We start from the raw sequence: 20,824 nt of genomic DNA, 5'->3' as shown, positions 1-20,824 counted from the left end.
ACGTTGCCTGAACTTGTCTTGTTAGACATGTTACAGCTAATTGTTACTGGCGAAGATTAAGTTTTTACACTGGGTGGTTGCCTCTCCAGTGATTATTCAACCAAATAATCTATGAATGAGACGGAGGTGAAAATTCTCTGAAGCAAATGACACATGAAGATTACTTGATATCCTCTGTTTCCTAGTTTTAGTAATTTTTTCATTTGTTTTTGCTTGAACATTTTCATGCTTCATTATACGTTCGTATTGATGAACTACCTGTTTCATTTTTCACTTAAGGCTCATTTCTTTTGCAGCTCAACTCTCATTGTAATTTAATATTATGGTGTGGTTTCTTGCAGGTCTTGCAGTTTCTCTCACATTCATTTGGAATAGTCATGATCACTCCTGCTTTTGAATTAAGTCAAGATGCTAACTTCCTCACTATTATAATCCATGTCCCATATGCAAAAATTAATGAAGTTGACTTGTACATTGATGGAGTGGACTTCAAATTTTATGCCAAGCCTTACTTCTTAAGGTAAGTACAACAGTAATGTGGTTAATATAACTTGGTTTCAATTAGAAAATAGTATTAGAAGTAGGAAAAGCAACAGGCTAAATCAGGCATTTGTTCCTGCTCTGCAAATCTGTCTTTAGGCTACAGGGTATTGTTACTGCTTTTTCGGATCTTCTCATGCATGAATGAACAGCTGCATTTTCTATGTTACAGTAGTGATTCCACTTGGCTGTAAAATGCCGTGGGTTTTCTGAGGCCACGAAATGATGCAATTTAAGCAGTTTTGTTTTAAGATCTTGGGTGAACCAATACTTCAGCTCTAACTTCTCATATTATTCCCATGTCTCTTGACATTCAAAAACAAAAAAAAAATCCACATCTTGAATATTCTAAACTTCTGGGCATCAACGGTCAACCTAAAAAATTCCAGTTGTGTCAGATCTGAATGACCATCCCTTTATTGTGAGACTAATCCCAAATACTAGATTCCACACCCAGGGGAAACGTATTCCTTCTGAAACCTTTTGAGAATTTGTGTTTCAATGAGTTTCCCTCTCTGGAAATGCAGGCCCGGTGGTAGGATAATTCACTTATACCAGAACTTTGTCCAGAAACTTTGTTGCAATCCTTCTAAGACAGATTTAATCTTCCTTGAGTAAGAGGCAAATATTGTACACAGTACCTTAGGTGTGCTATCATTTGTAATTCTACTTAGCTGCATTAGACTTCTTTATTGTTACACTCCAATCTCTTTCTGATAAAATATCATCGCAAAATGTTGAAAATACTCAGCAAGACAGATGGCATCTGCTGAGAGGGAAATCATGAATAGGCCAGATTGTGCTGACTGCTAGCTGATGGAAGAATATTTACTGCATTGGACAAATGACTCCTCTCTCCTCTGCTGAACTCACCACTGAGTCAGGCACATTCCATAGGTTGCTGAGCTGAGGGCTAAGGTGTATTCTGGCCCCATTCAGGTGGTATGGACAGCTAGGTACAACTGGGAAAAACAGTACAACTGGAAAAAGCAGAATACTATTTTTAAAAAGGTGAGGGACTGGATAAACAGTTTTACAAACCAAAGTTCATTTCATTTTACAAACCAAAGTTGTTTTCCATTTTCAGCAGGTCAGGCAGCATCTGTGGAGAGGGAAAAAACAGAGTTGATGTTTCAGATTGATCACTTTTCCCAAATAATTTTCTTTTCATAAATCCATTTTGATTCTGTCCAATAGCATTATGATTTTATAAATGTCCTTTTGCTATGCTTCTAATTTACTTGTTCTCTGCTTGCTTTCTTGAACAGTAGCATTACATTTGGTACCTTTTCAATACTCAGGACCATTCTAATACAACAAAACAATACATTTGCCTTGTCTGAGCCACCTCTTTTAAAACTCTGGGATATAGTTTTTCAGACGTATGGGATTTGTAGAATTGGCTCAATTCTGCTAGTAGTTTCTGTTACGGTGTTATTTTTGTAACAGTATATTAGCAAGCCTATTTGCCTTTTATTTCTTATTGTGTTAGCATATTGTTTTAGTTTCATAACTTCAAACATCTTTTCATTTCTGAAAACAGATTGAGTCTTCCAGGAAAGATAGTGGAGGATGGAAGAGAAACAGCTTCATATAATGCAGATGCAGGTATGGCTATTAAATATGTACTTTCATTGGCCTTCGTGTTTATTAAAATATTTTAAAATGCTTATAAGCTTGCAATTTTCTTTGCTAAACACTTAAACATGGATGTTTGGGGTAAAATCTCCATATTTGTAATGACACAAAGCTTAGACGTGTGATAAACAGCGAGGAAGGTATTAAAGCTTACAAGAAGAAATGAGTATGCTGAAGGGAATTCAAGTAACAGATGAAACTTAATTTAGAGAAGTGTGAACTCATTTGCTTTCACAGAAGGAATAAGGAGAGACGCGATAGGCCATCAGGTACAGTTCTAAGGGTTGTGCAAGAATGGAGGGACCTGGGTGTTTATGTTCTTCAATATTTGAAGTGGCAGGGATTGTTGAGGGAGTGGTGACTAAAGCCAATTGGATCCTGAGATCTTTGGAATTATAGAGTACAAAAATGGGTAAGTTATGTTGCACCTGTATAAAACCTTGGTTGGGTGTCATCTGGAGTATTATGCTTAATTCCAGTCACCCTTCTTCAGGAAGGATGTGAAAGTAGACAAGGAGGATGGAAGAAAGATTCATTGGAATGCTTCCAGGGATACAGTGGAGAAACTGGGGTTGTTCCACTTGAAGCAAAGATGAATGAGATTGCTTTCTTAGGAGTTTGTGTAGACCTGGTGAATTCCTCATTCTGTAGTTTGATAATTCTTTGATGATGGAATGATGAATTGCAAAGTTAATATTTTTAGAGCACTTAAAATCAGCCACAAAGTACTCTGCATCTTTGTAACACAATATATTGTTTTTAACTTTCTTGATGTATTTGTCATAAACTTCACTAAGTCTTTGATATAAAAGCAAAAAAAATCTTTATAAGGCATTTGGACAGGTACTTGGATAGGAAGGGAGTAGAGGGATACAGGCTGAATGCAGGCAAATGGGATTGGCATAGGTTGGCATCACGGATGGCATAGACGAGTTGTTACTTCTGTATGTGAGAATGTTAGTGGTCCACTCTATGGAGGAGCAGGACGTCACTGACATCAGGTTCTGCATTTAATGCTCCAGGCACCAATGACTAATGATGATTTTGCTGTCATTCTATCTGCAAAATTTGGGTCAGGGTGTGATCTGAAATGAAGTTTTCACGAAGTTGCTACTTAGGTGGGGGCAAACAAGATGTCTTTGTATTTACTGTTTGATTTTCAAATGAGAGATCAAAGTCAAATAGATAGCAGGCAGAGAAAATGTAGTAAAATTGGAAAACCGATTGAAAAGAACATGGACAAGCAACTGAAGCTTTTCCAAGCCCATTGTCTTTAAGGTAGTAATGTTCCAATGTAAGACGTACAAAAATTGGGATGATCTGAGTTCTTACATCTTTCTCCCAAACCTATCATGTGTTCCCAGTTAGACCACAATTGCTTTATCAGACATTCATTCCTCCAACCTAAAATATTCTGTGGAGGATGGATTAATGTGTTCCAGCTAATTCACTGGGCAGCAGTAGGTACCCACTATTTTTCCAGTGCTATTCTTTTAGAATGTGTTGGAGCAATCCATTGTTTGCAGTCGAGGCTGTAACATTTGTAACCTACCTCTGTTTCCTGCTGAGATCCCTGCTGTCACAGAAGCTAATCTGTGGCATTCAAGACCTTGGGCTCTTTGCTCTGGTGCATGGAATGTACTGCCTGGGGTGGTGGTGGAGGCAGATACATTGGACAAGTTCAAGAGTTTGTTGGATAGGCATATGGAGGAACGTGAGATAGAGGGATATGCGGGAGGAAAGGGTTAGATAGTGTGAGGGTGGTTTGATGGACGGCACAACATGGTGGGCCGAAGGGCCTGTTTTGTGCTGTATCGTTCTATGGTTCTTCTATGCTTAAGTAGAGGCATGGGGTGCAAGAGCAAGGAGGTTATAATGAACCTTTAAAGCACTGACTCAATTGTAGCTAATTCCGGATGCCACACTTTGGGGGAAAAAGTCAAGACTTTAGAGTGTGCAGAAGAGTTTTACTGGAATGATCCTCAGGATGAAGAACTCTGATTATGTTGACGGATGAGAGTAGTTGAGGTTGTTCTCTTTTGGAATAGAGGACATTGTGATGAGAACTGCTAGAGGCATTAGAAACTTAATATCCTGATTAAAGGAAGAAATAACTTTTTACTCCACTGAGGTGAGTTTGGTGATTCAAGAAGCTTGGTTAATATGACAGTGATAAATCTCATTGGATTATTTGATGACAAAAAACTATTTATTCATCTTCATTAACTTGTATGTGATTTTGTTTACAGGAATTTATACCATAAAAGTTCCAAAGAAACTCCTGAAGAATATTTTGAGGGACTGGATATGCTGACTTCACTTCTGGCACCAAGGGGTTCAAGATCTGCAAAGCCACTAGTGGAAGAGCTTGGTATTTTTTCCTCTTTTACTTTCTTCTGCTTTTATTTCCCAATAAAAGCTATTTGAGCTAAAGTGATTGGAAGTTTAATAACAATACAAGCTGGTTGAGAGTGATGGGTTTTGAAGTACCTATTCTGACACTGAGAAAATGGACTTTGCTTGGGATGTTGATTACTTCTCCTGACATTTTTGTGAGCTGCTGTGGGACATGTCTAAATCAGTTTGTCCTTTCTCCTATTAAATCAGCTGTAGTAATGGACCCAAGAAGTGCTATGGTGAATGGTTTGGGGTTGGCCTTTAAGGGTTCTGTGTAATTTATTGAATTTGAATAGTTTTATTTAATTTAAAAATTGGCTTTTGGCGACAGAAGCTCGATTAGAATCAGAAATGGTGCAGTCAGCAATGGAAATAAAAGGTACTTTTAGGTCCATTGCTGAAACATGTTCCTGTTTTTTTTGCTGATATGAGCTTTGCTTTATAAAAAAACTGTAACCTTAGTTATTGAAAATATTTAGCTGCTGAAAAATATTTAGCTACCATGAACTGTTTGTAGTTGCTAAATTGCCATTGGCCCAGAATTTGCTGGAAAATGCCTGTGGTTGGTGGACTGCTGGCATTCTCCCATGGATGCCAGGAAATTTAGAATTTTCACATAAGTGACACAGACCTGCTGGAGGTTTCTCACTGGGATTTTTGGGTCTGCACACTGATGTTGAATGCCTCGTAGTCCAGTGGCTCAGTGCAAAATTGCCACAATTTCCCAGTAATTACACGAGGAAATTTGCCACTGAACCCGTGGCATTTTACATCAGAGGCAGGAAGAGTGGGGATACATTTAAATGGAGAAGAATAGCTGTGAGGGGCGCAAGGTTTTTATTAGGTAATTTACATTTTTTTCAATCTCAGTATTAATTGATACTAATTTTTTTACCAATGATTTTAAATGTTTGAAGTTTTTAAATTTTTATTGTTTTATTGATTTCTAATAGTTCTGAGTGTCAGGGATATTCAGAAACATTTGAAGCACTTGAAATATTTGACACCCATCTAAGTCTTGGATGTGACTTAGACTGGTGTGCATTTTCTCATAGCTATTTGTTTGTAGGGCTTGCTGTGGCCCTCCCACATGTTTGCATTATGTCACTCATGGTCCGGCTGCCACACAGGACAAGCGTAATTCAGAGCTGCAATGTTTTGGGCAGCATATCTACAATTCCAGTCTGGAAGAGACAGGACTGTTGTTGGTGCCTATGTCCGTGAAGATTACAGGCAACTGGTCCCTTTATAAAGCTGTAATTGTTGTTCAACTTTTGTGCAATTTTTTTTTAAGAGTAATCTGGATGAAATAGTTGTGCCCTTTTCACAGGACAACCTGCTTATGCTGAAATTGAAGATGAAGAATTTGACTGGGAAATTGAGCAAACACCCTATGAGGAATTGGAAAGAAGTGTATTAAACTCAAGCTATTCCTACGGTTTTGGAAATCTAAGATCAGGAGTCTTCAAAGACTGCAGGTTAGTTTTTAATGTTATGTCACTACATTATGTCATTTGCTAGTTAACATTGTATTCAATGATTGCCCCAACAGCTTTCCTGCAGCACAAGTTTGTGGTTTTGGTCTAATGAAATTGTGTTCAGAAGAAGTGGACCACTTGTTTCATAGGTGTTTTTTATGCAATAGGGTTTCTTTCATTCATGTAATCTTCCAGGATTGTTATTAGAATAACGAGGGAGGCACATTAAAGTATAAAATTATTTAAATGCTTATATATTTGTAAACATTTTCATTAATACTAAGTCTCTTAACTGGTATTGAAATATATAAATATAACTATAATATGTGTTTATAATAAATAAAATTTGCATGGATTAGCAAATATTATACATTTAATTATCCAGGATATATCAATGCTTTTGTAGAAAGTGCAGTATTTTTCAGCATCTTTCTGATTAATAATTTTTTACAAATTGATTTTAATGAAGAAACTAAATTTTTTTCAATTCAAGTCAAGTTAATTTTGAATATTTAGAGGTTGTCCCAAACTGATAATACAGAACAATGTATACCAACCACACATTGGTCCAGGTATTCAGCAATACTCAGGAAAAAAAAGTATTTAGCTACTAAATGAGCACCAAGTGCAGAGTGATACTTTCTATTGCTAATCACTTTTAAATGAAATACCAATTAAATATCAAAGCATCTTTTGAAGCTGGTTTTATTAATTGACTAAAAGGCTAATGTAAGGGTTTGCACATGAAACCATGCAAAGGTAGAGAGGAGGAACAGAAGAGAGTGAAATAGAGGGAGAGAGTTGGAGAAGGAAGAGAGGGAGAAGAAGGATAGAATGTTCTGAAATCCATAATTTGAAGGAATGTGCAAAATTGTAAAAACAAAGGCTATTTCTTGTTATTTAACTTACTTTGATACGGGCCAAACGCATGCAAGTGGCACCAGCTTAGATGGGCATCTTGGTCGGCATGGACGAATTGGGCCGAGAGGCCTGTTTCCCTGCTGTATGACTGTGACTCTGCTCTGCTATCTTTTGCCTGCTTGTTCATGCCCCATTTCCCCTCCCTTTCCTCTTGTTCAGGCAGAAAGATGAGCAAAAATACTCAGTCATATTTTCTCTTGAATTCTGCTTTGAGTGTATGTATGCATGGTGTACATTATATCCATACTTTTTAAATGTGATGATGATTGCAATAACTTTTGTGGTTGTGACAACACAGATAACCACCAGGTGGAGCCTGTATGCAAAGTGTTTAAAAACAACAAATCGCTTAATTTTTGTGTCAATAACAAGACAATGAGCAGAAGTTAACGGTAGAGATGGAGGAGGTAAAGCAGGCTTGGAGAGATTTTTGAATTGTAGGAAAGAAAACCAGAGCAAATGGTGTGAATTGGGCCATGACATTTTACCAGTGGCTGCAGAGTTGAGTGAAGCAAAGCTATGAAGAGATTTTTGAGGCTGGAAATTTTGGTAAAGAGCTGGTGAGTAAGGGGCCAGTAGAGATTGTTAAGGTAAAAATTGCTGGGGAGGCAGTTCAGAATGGGAAGCCATCACTCAGATTTGGATGAGCTAGAATTCTGGAGAGAGATGAGGGAAGCACAAAGGTACTTTGGAAATGGAAATATTCAGTCTTGTTCAGTCGGTGTGTGTTGCTGAGTTGAGATTTATTTTGTTTGAGGAAGGCACTCTGTCTGGTTCCCCTTGTGGAAATGGGTGAAAACTGGGCCAAATTGGAGAGCTACAAATGAGAAGTGAACAATACAGCAACTGCCTTGTGTGTCAAGGTGGCAGTGGAGGGCTGAACTAGGGTGGTGTTAGCACATATAGAGAAGGCAAAGCTGCATTATGGATACTGTCCTGGAAAGCAGAACATGAAGGGGAACTTGATGAACACTTCCTCAGTGAGTGAGAAGAAACAGTAACATGGATCTTTTAGTTCCTTGGCTGCAGATATTGATAAAATTGTGTCAGTGCTGGGCTCTACACAACAACCTTTTTGTTCTGGCCCCTGTATGAATGCTCTTTCCCGTGCTGATCCAGTCCCTGTCCCTGGATCTAACTGGCATGCCTGATGTGACGTGTAACCTTTGTCCTTCTTGCATGAATGCTGCTTTCAACATCATTGATTGGTGATTACCCAGTAGATAGGTTCATAGGAAGGACTGCTGCTGCTTTCTCTTTCACTTGCCACTTTTGTGTGGGGTGCTTCTTAAAATGGCCATTCCAGACAATTAAACTGAAATAATTATTGGTTCTATTTAAATTGCTGCCAGTGATTATTTCCATAAACTTGACTGCCTATGTTATTTCATGTATGTTTATTGCCTGACTGATGAATAACAACTAAGCTTTACATTTTTGAATTAAAGGTTTCAATTAAATAAAATTCTTTTTGTGATCTTTTCAGTGGATGTTTGTACATTTAAAAAAAAATCCAGAAACATGGTGGTAACTTTGATATGGATGTTTTGGATGGTAGTTGGTTAAAACATTTAATGGGCCAAGGCAACTTTGGTTTGGACCGCAGAAATGGAGCATTCATGAGAATGTATAAACTTACAATATTACTTGTTGTTCCTGTTTACTACTTACAGTGTGCTTTAATGTATGACCATTGGATTCTAATGGGTGGGTCTGGGGAGTGCTGGGTGGTGATAGTACATTTATGGACCATGGTGAGAAGAAATTAGAAAGGAACCAGTAATTGGAGCGGAGCAAGAGGTTAGGGAGGTATTTATAATGAATTATGTAACTGTGAATTCCATCATCATTGAATCAGTGCACTACAGAAGGAAGCCATTCTTCCCATTGAAATGATGCTTGCTCCTGTAAGAGCAAACCAGTTCTGGTCATTTTCCTGCTCTTTCCCCTCAACTTTTTTTTAAAAAAACTGTTTACATCTGCTTCCAACTACTCTTTTGTGAAGTATATTCCTGGTAATGATGATCTGTTCTGTGAACAGATTTTTTTTGATATGTCACCTGTGGCTGTTATGAAACAAAATTTCTTTATTCACTCTGCCCAGAGCAAGGGAGCCCAACTATGGGCCAAGGCATCTTTTGGTTTGGACTGCAGAAATGGAGCATTCATTAGAATGTATAAATTTACAGTATTCAGTTCCTGTTTACCTCTAAAAGTGCGCTTTAATGTATGACCATTGGATACTATGTTCAGTCAAAATAGTTTCAAATTGCAAGTTTGAACATGTGCATAATTGGTGATGGTCTGGATTGCAGTGTAGCACATCAACAACAGTGTAACTTGAAAATTACAAATAATTCAGTTTTTGCACCTCATTTGTCGAAATTTGTCAGAGGCTATTTTATCTTGCCATGCATTTCTTTTTCTTCAACCTGAAGATATCCCTCTAGCATAACATTTTGGCCACTACTGATCCAGAACCATGATGACTTTTGAACATTTCTATTCATTCATCTCTCAACATTTGCTTCAAAAAGAACAATCCCTCCCTCTCCAACCTGCCCACATCTGAAGTTCCTCATGTCGGAAAATGCTCTACTATATCTCTACTGCAATCTAGAGCTCATCCTTCTGGTAGTGCGGTGACCAAGAACAGACACAGCGTTTCTGAGAGCTTCATCATAATTTTGTTGCTTTCGTACTACATGCCTGCCTCCATGAGGCCCAGGATTCCCTATCGAGATCCTCTTCAGGTTACCACGCTTGCAGGTTGGAAATGCAGCTGCCCAGCAATGTATTTAAATAAAAGGATGTTTAACTCAACCATTCAGATGTTGCCACAAAACTGAGTTCCATCCCGCAAGTCTCCCAAATGCTTGTTCGTATATACGCCTGCACATAAGTCGGGCATTCTGAGTCTCCACCTTCCAATTTTTAAAGATCTATATACATGTATACCCAGTTGGATCTGCTTGCACCCCTCTTAGAATAATAAAGTTTCTTGCCACTCCTCATCCTCGTATCAGAATGTGTCATTTTACATTAAATTTAATCTGTTCTCTGCCTGCACATTCCACCAACCTGTCTGTCATCATCCTCGACACTGTTTACCACAGAAGACCAATGGTGATCTTTGAAAACGATGCTGTGTATTTTTATTTAGCTCATCAGGCTACATGACCTCGCGCTGAAAAGAAAAACAAGCAGTTGCATGCGGTTGGATCAGACGAAGCACTGGCGTGTGAGAGGCAGTCAGTCCTGAGTACATTCTTCAGTTGAGGGTTTGTGATGGGGAGCAGCCACATGTCTTTCTATTCAGGCGCTGGACTTGTTGAATCCAGTGCATTTATTTGTATGTTGTTGTGTCATTTTGTAAATTATTAAGGGATATTTTTAAGATTTGGTTCAAAGGTGAGGCTTTAATCTTCACTGTAAGATATTAATTTTCATTTGAGCAATGCAGAGTCTTGCACAGTTGGAAGTGTCAATTCAGAACGTTAGAAAACTACTTGATTGTTTGCAGCCTTGGCTAAGCCCGTTATACCTTGCTAGTCGTAGGCTTAAAGGGAATTATATCAGGAATAATTGAGCAACTAGTAAAAGGCATTTGTGTGAAAAATTTTGAATGACTTCTTGGAAAACGAGTAGATTTATTGCAGACATTGTAATGTTCATAGTTCATTTGTAAATCTTACAGGTTTGAAAGAAAATGTATTGCTTTTTTGTGCCTTTCAGAACATCAGGATACCCCAAAGTACATATCAGGCAGGGAGTACTTTTGACATGTAGTCGTTGTAACATAGGAGTGTATCATATTTTATTTCTGGTACGTTTTGTGCCCATTACTGACCTGTAATTCCATGAGCAAAAATAAACCATTTGATTGACCCAGTGCAGCATTTTATTTAATATTCTTGATATTACCTGCTATATCTGTTCTGAAGATGTACTCAATATGTAGTAACACTATCATACAGTACAAATCTGTCATACACTTTGGTTACATCATCCCTGGCTCTATCATAAACCTTTAGAGAAAGCTATGCTTCAGTATGGAAGATTATGTAGTGAGTGCAGCTTTCTGCAAAAATTTAGCAGCTTTGAGCCATCACCGCAGTTAAAGTAATCTATTGTTCTGTATTCCCAACACCAGAGAAAGTCATCAGAAAAACTGAAATTCAAAATGGAAACTTTCCTTATCTTCTTCGAGGTGTTGGACTGTGCAAAAGCAAAATATCCAATGTAATACAAGAATTATTTGTGTCTAATGAAAAAAATACTTAAAAGTTTGGAAGTGTTGATGTTGATTACTTGTTGAAGTTACCGACTTTTGAGGTGTTGCTTGTGTAGATGCTTGTATATAGAAAATTAAACTTCCCTGTGCAAGACAATTTTTAGAATGGTCAGCATTTGCATGTTTTTCTTTGAACATGTAGCAATGTAGCCTGATGAGCAAAACAAAGACGAACAGCACCATTTATCTCAAACAGCGATGAGTTGGAGTACAAGGAAGGAGTTAGAGAGCTTAGTGGAATGGTGTCATGACAACAACCTTTCCCGCAATGTCAACAAAACAAAAGAGCTGGTCATTGACTTCAGAAAAGGGGGCGGTGTACATGCACCTGTCTACATCAATGGTGCTGAGGTCGAGAGGGTTGAGAGCTTCAAGTTCCTAGGAGTGAACATCACCAACAGCCTGTTCTGGTCAAATCAAGTAGATGCCACAGCCAGAAAGCTCACAGCACCTCTACTTCCTCAGGAGGCTTAAAGAAATTTGGTTTGTCCTCTTTGACTCTCACCAACTTTTACCGAAGCACCATAGAAAGCATCCTATCTGATGTATCATGTCTTGGTACGGCAACTGCTCCGCTCAGGACCGCAGAAGCTGCAGAGAGTTGTGGACACAGCCCAGCACATCACGGACACCAGCCTCCCCTCCTTGGACTCTGTCTTTACCTCTCGTTGTCTTGGTATAGCAGCCAGCATAATCAAAGACCCCACCCACCCAGGACATTCCCTCTTCTCTTCTCTTCCATTGGGTAGAAGATACAGAGCCTGAGGGCACATACCACCAGACTTAAGGACAGCTTCTACCCCACTGTGATAAGACTATTGAACGATTCCCTTATACCATGAGATGGACCTATGACCTCACGATCTAGCCTTGTTGTGACCTTGCACTTTATTGCACTGTACTTTCTCTGTAGCTGTGACACTTTGTACTGTTACTGTTTTTTACCTGTACTACATCAATGCACTTTTACTAACTCAATATAACTGCACTGTGTAATGAATTGACCTGTACGATCGGTTTGTAAAACAAGCTTTTCACTGTACCTCGGTACAAGTGACTAATAATAAACCAATACCAATTATACTCCTGGTGATGGACTTTGAATTATTGAAAAGTAGGTCTAATGTACTTTTTCTGAAGGACAAGTGTAATGAAGGTCTCGTGCTACTCAGATGAGCCTTCATGATTGTAGCACTGTTCTCAGTCTCATCAGCTAATATTTGCAAATTATAATGCTAAGAATGACTCCTGTGGTAAAAGTACTTGTTTATTTCAAAAGCATGGGGGAATCTCTTGAAATCAGTCTGCAAAAAGTTTGTATTCAGGACAGAAACTTCTTAATGTCTTACTAGCTGCTCTGTAGGATTGTTCCTAATGTGGATTCACGGTTCTGGCAATTTAAAGATTTAATTTTAGCAACTGCTCTTGCAGTGTGGAATAATAAAGAGAATGTCTGCCTGCTCAGGCTACCATTTAGTCATGGTTGTTTTGTTTGCTTCACCAGCATGAGCTTAGTGATGTGATTGACCTGAAAGAACCAGATAGCACAACTCCACTGGAACGTCGACAAAAGCGGTTGGCTGCTGAAGAGGCCAAGTTTGATTCTGACCATTATCTGTAAGTGAACAAGATGAACCTCAAGCTATTGACTTAATCTTTATTGTCAGGATATTGGCACCAATGATGATTTAGTGATTTGTAGAACCGACCTTTTTCTCTTTGCTGTCTTAATCACATTCATTTTACTTTTCATCATTGTGTTTCTCTTATCCTTCCTTTTCTCTTTGCCTTAATCTTTTTCGATCTGAAAGGTGCTTTATACATGAATGTCTCCCCCCTGCCTCTCTCTCTCCTCCTCCCCCCCGCCTCTCTCTCTCCTCCTCCCCCCCGCCTCTCTCTCTCCTCCTCCCCCCGCCTCTCTCTCTCCCTCCCCCCCCCTCTCTCTCTCCTCCTCCCCCCTGCCTCTCTCTCCTCCTCCCCCCTGCCTCTCTCTCCTCCTCCCCCACTCTCTCTCCTCCTCCTCTCCTCCTCCCTGCCTCTCTCTCTCCTCCTCCCCCTGCCTCTCTCTCTCTCCTCCTCCCCCTGCCTCTCTCTCTCCTCCTCCCCCCGCCTCTCTCTCCTCCTCCCCCCGCCTCTCTCTCCTCCTCCCCCCCCTCTCTCTCCTCCTCCCCCCGCCTCTCTCTCCTCCTCCCCCCTGCCTCTCTCTCCTCCTCCCCCCTGCCTCTCTCTCCTCCTCCCCCCGCCTCTCTCTCCTCCTCCCCCTGCCTCTCTCTCCTCCTCCCCCCTGCCTCTCTCTCCTCCTCCCCCCTGCCTCTCTCTCCTCCTCCCCCCTGCCTCTCTCTCCTCCTACCCCCCTGCCTCTCTCTCCTCCTCCCCCCGCCTCTCTCTCTCCTCCCCCGCCTCTCTCTCTCCTCCTCCCCCCTCCCTCTCTCTCCTCCTCCCCCCGGCCTCTCTCTCCTCCTCCCCCTGCCTCTCTCTCTCCTCCTCCCCCTGCCTCTCTCTCTCCTCCTCCCCCCGCCTCTCTCTCCTCCTCCCCCGCCTCTCTCTCCTCCTCCCCCCCGCCTCTCTCTCCTCCTCCCCCCGCCTCTCTCTCACTCCTCCCCCCTGCCTCTCTCTCCTCCTCCCCCCTGCCTCTCTCTCCTCCTCCCCCCTGCCTCTCTCTCCTCCTCCCCCCTGCCTCTCTCCTCCTCCCCCCGCCTCTCTCTCCTCCTCCCCCCTGCCTCTCTCTCCTCCTCCCCCCTGCCTCTCTCTCCTCCTCCCCCTGCCTCTCTCTCCTCCTCCCCCCTGCCTCTCTCTCCTCCTCCCCCCTGCCTCTCTCTCCTCCTCCCCCCTGCCTCTCTCTCCTCCTCCCCCCGCCTCTCTCTCTCCTCCCCGCCTCTCTCTCTCCTCCTCCCCCCGCCTCTCTCTCTCCTCCTCCCCCCGCCTCTCTCTCTCCTTCCTCCCCCCGCCTCTCTCTTTCCTCCTCTTCCCCCGCCTCTCTCTCTCCTCCTCTTCCCCGCCTCTCTCTCTCCTCTTCCCCCCGCCTCTCTCTCTCCTCCTCCCCCACCTCTCTCTCTCCTCCTCCCCGCCTCTCTCTCTCCTCCTCTTCCCCCGCCTCTCTCTCTCCTCCTCTTCCCCCGCCTCGCTCTCTCCTCCTCTTCCCCCGCCTCTCTCTCTCCTCCTCTTCCCCCCGCCTCTCTCTCTCCTCCTCCCCCACCTCTCTCTCTCCTCCTCCCCGCCTCTCTCTCTCCTCCTCTTCCCCCGCCTCTCTCTCTCCTCCTCTTCCCCCGCCTCTCTCTCTCTCTCCTCCTCCCCCGCCTCTCTCTCTCCTCCTCCCCCCGCCTCTCTCTCTCCTCCTCTTCCCCCGCCTCACTCTCTCCCCCTCTTCCCCCCGCCTCTCTCTCTCCTCCTCTTTCCCCGCCTCTCTCTCTCCTCCTCTTCCCCCCGCCTCTCTCTCTCCTCCTCTTCCCCCGCCTCTCTCTCTCCTCCTCCCCCGCCTCTCTCTCTCCTCCTCCCCCGCCTCTCTCTCTCTCCTCGCCTCTCTCTCTCCTCCTCCCCGCCTCTCTCTCTCCTCCTCCCTGCCTCTCTCTCTCCTCCTCTTCCCCCGCCTCTCTCTCTCTCTCCTCCTCCCCGCCTCTCTCTCTCCTCCTCCCCCCGCCTCTCTCTCTCCTCCTCTTCCCCCGCCTCTCTCTCTCCTCCTCTTCCCCCGCCTCTCTCTCTCCTCCTCTTCCCCCGCCTCCCTCTCTCCTCCTCTTCCCCCGCCTCTCTCTCTCCTCCTCTTCCCCCCACCTCTCTCTCTCCTCCTCCCCACCTCTCTCTCCTCCTCCCCCACCTCTCTCTCCTCCTCCCCCACCTCTCTCTCTCCTCCTCCCCCGCCTCTCTCTCTCTCTCCCCGCCTCTCTCTCTCTCTCCCCCGCCTCTCTCTCTCTCTCTCCCCCGCCTCTCTCTCTCTCTCTCCCCCGCCTCTTTCTCTCTCTCTCTCTCTGTCTCTCTCTCTCTCCCCCCCACCCCTGCTTCACGCTCTCTACTTGTTCTTTCTTATCAGTTATGTGCTTTTGATGCCATTCTTTACAATAATGGGGAACTACGGTTATCATGTTGAGTGATTTTTGTATATTTTACAATTTACAGACAAAATCGACTTATGGACTTCTGTGAAAACAGAAGCCGTTTATTACTTGGGGATGGTCTGTACATAGCTGTGGGGCCAGATAGGAAGTATGTTGAAGTCTTCAGCTCAGTATGACAGAGCTTCACCTCTGACCCATGAGGAGGAGCTTGCTTGTGGTGTGAAAGAAAATGGCAGGGAAAAAGCTATGTCATTTGTATAGTGTACGTCGTTGGAAACTGACCATTTCTCAATAATATAACAGCTTATTCTAATCTTTTGAGTGGTCCTAATGTTTAAGTATTTGAACTGTCTAAGATTTCCTATTTACCATATTAATGAGATTTTTGAGCGGTTTTTCAAAAATATGTTTATCCTAAGGAATTTGCCATCTTAATACTCAACCCTAAAACGATGTTATAGTAACACCTGCTAACTTTAACTCTTCAACACACTTGAGATTTTTGAAACAGAATGCAACTCAGATCCTTCGACTCCCCTTCCACTTTCAGTGCTGACCTGTTTGAAGATGATGCCATTCAGCATTTGCTGAAGTATCAACCTTGGTGGCGAACCACTCGGAGGGCAAAGGAAGATGCGAAGGAAACCCAGAATGAACAAGATGATTCAGCAGAGTCAAGAGGACAGTGTGGTGAGTGGTTGACGGTGTCTAATGTTATCCAGCAGACAAACTGATCACTAAAATTTAACCACTTCTTGTTAGCTAATGCCACACCTGATCCAGTTGAAATTCTGGCCAGGTAATATAGCAACAGAGATCAAAGAATTTAAATTTATACTTTATGTGTCTTAACATGTTACTTATAAATGTAACTCAGAATTATTTTTTGGAGTACTTAATCAAGTGCATTGAAATTCCAAAATTATATTAATCTAAATTAAATCATTCATTTTCCAGACCCTGGCATGCCAAATTGTAATTAATTACGCCTTCTGGGAAAGCTACTTAGTGTAATTGAAGCCCTCATCTGTAACCTATATTATGAACTGACTTGCATCATGACAAATCAGATGGTTCTAAAACAAGCAATCTGCTACATGTGTAGTGCTGAAGTGTTTATCCAATTTTAGTCTTTCTTTCCAAGATTATCTCAGTAGTTGCCAGTGAAGATAGCAGAAGAACAATATTGTGATATTTTAAATGTACCCTCAATTTTATCGCAGTAAATAGACTAAATATTTTTTGAGTTGTGTCATGAAACATAAACCAAGGATTAATGTAGAAGTTACTAACCAATCTAATGTTGCTGTGTTTAAAGCATCATTCCAAAATCCATAGTAAAATAATTATGAGAAATCAATTCTATTGACCAAGTCTTTTGCATGTTTATAAAGGGATTGTATGTACAAATCAAATAATGGAAGTTACAAATATTGCTTATTATATGCAGTATTGAACTAAGGTGATTAATTTTGTAATAGTGGTAAGCACTACTATTTTATTTGATTTCCAGACCAAATGTTAACATTAAGATCTCCTGCAGTGAATGCATTTAAAGGCAAAGTATTTTTTTAATTGCATTTGCACAATGCAAAAGATCAGTAGTTCAGATTTTGTTTCATCCTTCATACTTGAAAACAAGGATGAGAATTTTAAATTGTGGCTGTAACAGATTGGGAGTCAAAGTAGATTGATCGGTGAATGGGACTTGGTGCAAGTTATAATCCAGTATTTTCATCAGTGATTGAGACCCAGTTTGCTGGCAGAAGTGATCATGTTTTGTTCAAGAGATTGTTAGATAAGCATATGGAGGAATTTAAGTCAGAGGGATATGTGGGAGGAAGGGGTTTAGATAGTCATAGGTGTGGTCTGAAGGGCGGCACAACGTGGTGGGCCGAAGGGCCTGTATTGTGCTGTATTGTTCTATGGGTAGTTTTCAAACTGCACGTTTGTTTCCATTATCTTGAATTAAAGAAACAATATTTAATCTAAGATATTTGCAAAATATATTTCTTTTCCTTCAATGATGCAGATAATATCAATGGAGAACAGAAAGTGTTTTACATTTGCTCTCATTGACTTCAGATATGTGATTCATTTTGCTTTTTAAAATTATTTTTAATTCTGAAGGAAAATAAATTGACTTTCTAGGAACTTGTACTCCTACAGTCATGTCAGTTTGGTAATGGTTGCATTTCATCGTCATTTGCATGCAGAAATTTTGTAGTTTCTGCTGATGTAGTCATTTGCAGAAAATTGCACTTTACTTATTATAAATACATTTATTTTTGGGAGACAAATGGATTAGAATCTTCCTGAAGTAGCTCATACTAGCAGCTTTTCAGTGTCTCATTCGAGGGGCTGTTTGTCATGTGCAAGTCTAGACAGTCAGTATTAATGTGTTATTTAATTGCAGTGTTGAATCTGAAGCTGTTCCCAATCAAAACATTTTTGTCTGAGTTGATGAAGAATGTGTCACTGACTGCAACTGTTCTATTCCCTAGCATGATGATTCTGTACACTATGTTAAGTGATTCTTACAATCTTGGCGCAGAACTGAAGTTAGATTGGCCTTGCTTGATATTAGCAGCTCAGGAATTTTGTTATATGTTATTTGTTATATGTCCGCCATGATCTCGGGCTGCTTTTGTTAGTTTTTAGGTTCGGGGGTGGGGGTTGTAATGTAAATTTGATAAATCCAACTTCTTCATGTTCCCGTTTCCAGCTGCAGTCTTCAAACTTATGAGCTCATAAACCAGAAACACATAAACCAGCTGGAGAATGTCAGCATGTTATTTTTCACAGGTAATTCTCAAATACAGAGTGAGTTCTTCTTGGCAGGGTTGGCTTCATTGCTGGTGTTCATCAATGGCTTTTTGTTAATGCAGCACCACCCCTCCAACTGGCTTTCTAATGCTGTAGTTCTTGGTTCTATGGAAGATGGCCCTTGGGAGAGCGAGGTGGAGATTTGCAGCAGCACAACTTGAATTTATATGGTGCCTTTTAACCCAGTAAAACACCACAAGGAGCTTCATGAGTGCAGTGAGATGATTGATTAAAAGATCCCTACAGTTGCTTCCCAATCCGTACTGAGTTAGTTGATTTGGGATAAGGTTGCAGAATAACAGATGAACATTGAGTCTGTGATTGATGGAAGCAGTTCCCACCTCAGAACTCTCAAAACTGGAGTGGAAACAAGTCATTGCCAATCCCAAGAGGAGGCCTAAGAAGAAGATTAATTAGAAAAGTGGCTCTGTTCATGTCTTGATGGGCATGCAGTAGACGTGTGCCAGAACGGCACTTGCTTATTTGTAAACTTGTGTATATTATGACATGAAAGTTGATGTAGATTTACAAAAAAGCCAAGAAAAGCTAAGCTTTGTCTCAACATGCACTAAAACTTTTCAAGTTAAGATTAACTTATCATGTAATTTTCTGGCTTAATTTTTTGAAATGATCCACATGTATGAAGCAGCTGCCAATGTTTTGATCATGCTTGTGGCGAAGCACATGAGTAATGGTAATTTTTTAGTTCCTTAAACAAATACAATCCTTTTCAATCATCAGGCATCCTTCACACAAATGAGACAATGCATTTGCGCAGAGTAAAGTCACACACATGTCAACTAACCAATTGTTTAAAAACGCAGAAACCCTGCTTTTCTGAAGGTTTGTGGGATCTTTGAAAGCTATCTAAACGGGCAGCCACCATCTTGCTTTAACACTTCCTTCCAAAGAAAAATGTAGGTTGACACCAAGGGTGTCTGCTTCCCCAATTTTAATGTCTTATCCTGGGGTGCAGGCAAAGGGAAATACAACCTCTTCAATGCCCAGAAAGTCCAACCCACTCAGTTGCCCAGAGCTTTAGACGGTCATCATTTCTAGCATGCTGTTCCATTTTTTTCATGCAATAGACAGTGAGCAAAGTCTGTTTCTGAGGATGTCAGAGCTCTGCTTATGGAAGCTGCTGTTGTACTCCAACCAGAACTGAACAGTGTTGGAAAGATGCTGAGCTGCACATCTACTTTCTGGATCATTTTAGTGATCTCTTGGCTGCTGAAATTATGGTCCACCTCTTTGCTACCTCCTAAATTTTTATTGCATTTGCATTTCTGGCCTGCTTCCCTCATTCAACCCTCCATAAATCTGAGCCATAAACTCTGCCACCCATTTCCCAAATGTGCACCACCCTGTTCGCCCGTCGCCCAGGTGTTGTTAGCACCCACTGGCTATGGTTAAGGCACACTTTAATTTTCAAGTTCTCAGATGTTTATCTGTCAATAACCCTCCCTACCTTTTGTAATCTCCTCCAGCCCTAATATCCTCTAAAATACTGGCACTCCTGTGTTAAGCATTCAGCCACAAAGGTCCGAAGCTCTGGAATTCCTCAAACCTTCATGCCTCTGTGCTTTTCTTTCCTCCCTTAAGATGCTTTTTAAAACTATCTCTTCAACTTTCATATTCTAATCTCTCCATACATGGCTCAGCATCAGCTTCTGTCCTGTGAAGTACCTTAAAGTTTTATTACATAATGTCAAGAGAAAAGAGCAGTTCAAAGAAAGAGTTCCAGAGTTTAGATGGCTGAAGGCACGGGACCTGTAATTGGAGTGATGCAAGCTGAGAGGGTACCTGAAGCAAGAGTTCTCGATGAAACTGTGGAGAGCTTTGAAAAGTAATGTTAGTTTTAAAATCAATGTGTTTGCTTAACTAAATCCTTGGTAGGTCAGAAGGAACAGAGGTGATGGATAATGGAAGCTGGTGGTTTAGATATAGAAAGCACGCACTTGAGTTTGGATGGAATGTTAAACTAAAGCTCCTCTTTCAATCTGACAAGAGAGAAGCATGGCACTATGTTTAAGAACAGGGGAACTATCACCAGTGTCACGGCCAAAGTTTATCTCCCATCAGCACTCTTTTTGGAGATTATTTATTCCCACATTGCCGCTTGTGGGAGCCAGCTGCTGCTTTCCCTCCATTAAAGCAGTGACCTCAAGTATACCTCACTGGCTGAATTGCGAATCCTGAAAGGGTCATGAAGGTTGATGTATAAGTGTAAGCCATTCTGTATTTCTGTTGTAGATCCCCAGCCAGTCATAGCTTGCAAGACATGATGTAGGATGCAGCATGGAGGCAAATATCTGAGTGCAGCCAAGTTTGAGTTGTCCTCAATTGACAGTGTTGAAGGCTTTTTTATTAAAGTCAGAAAAGACCATGTGCAGTGATTTAGAAGCTGCTCCCTCTGTTGTGCCCGTTCGTGGACAGAATTCTACTGCAATTTGGCAGCAACTCTTTGAGAGGCGGTGGTTGAGGAAGACCCTTGTGATGACTTGCCCTGTGGTAGGCAGAAAGAAGACCACAATCAGATTGTTTTATTTCTTAAAGATGGTTGCGATTATGGTGTCTTTTAGGTCCCCTGTCATGGCCTCTTCTTCCCAGGTGTGGTTGTGAATTTGTGCTTGGAGTTTCTCTCTGCTAAGTCTTGGAAGTTGTGCTGCCAACTTGTTTTT

The 20,824-nt window shown here is 41.5% G+C and overlaps 1 protein-coding gene across 1 annotated transcript in view; it reads left to right on the top strand.

Moving 5' to 3' along the window:
- shq1 (SHQ1, H/ACA ribonucleoprotein assembly factor) overlaps positions 1 to 20,824 on the top strand; it is a 114,972-nt gene that overhangs the window by 21,445 nt on the left and 72,703 nt on the right. Inside the window, 8 exon segments of the mRNA XM_052018776.1 lie at positions 342 to 520; positions 2,084 to 2,148; positions 4,428 to 4,448; positions 4,451 to 4,549; positions 5,906 to 6,037; positions 6,040 to 6,053; positions 12,773 to 12,885; positions 15,868 to 16,007. Of these exon segments, the coding sequence (XP_051874736.1) occupies positions 378 to 520; positions 2,084 to 2,148; positions 4,428 to 4,448; positions 4,451 to 4,549; positions 5,906 to 6,037; positions 6,040 to 6,053; positions 12,773 to 12,885; positions 15,868 to 16,007 (727 nt within the window). The 5' untranslated portion in view covers positions 342 to 377.

The sequence above is a fragment of the Pristis pectinata genome, chromosome 6, assembly GCF_009764475.1.
Source record: "Pristis pectinata isolate sPriPec2 chromosome 6, sPriPec2.1.pri, whole genome shotgun sequence".
Lineage (NCBI taxonomy): Eukaryota > Metazoa > Chordata > Chondrichthyes > Rhinopristiformes > Pristidae > Pristis > Pristis pectinata.
Note: the sequence above shows the minus strand (reverse complement) of the source record. Positions and strands in the feature narration are given on the sequence as shown.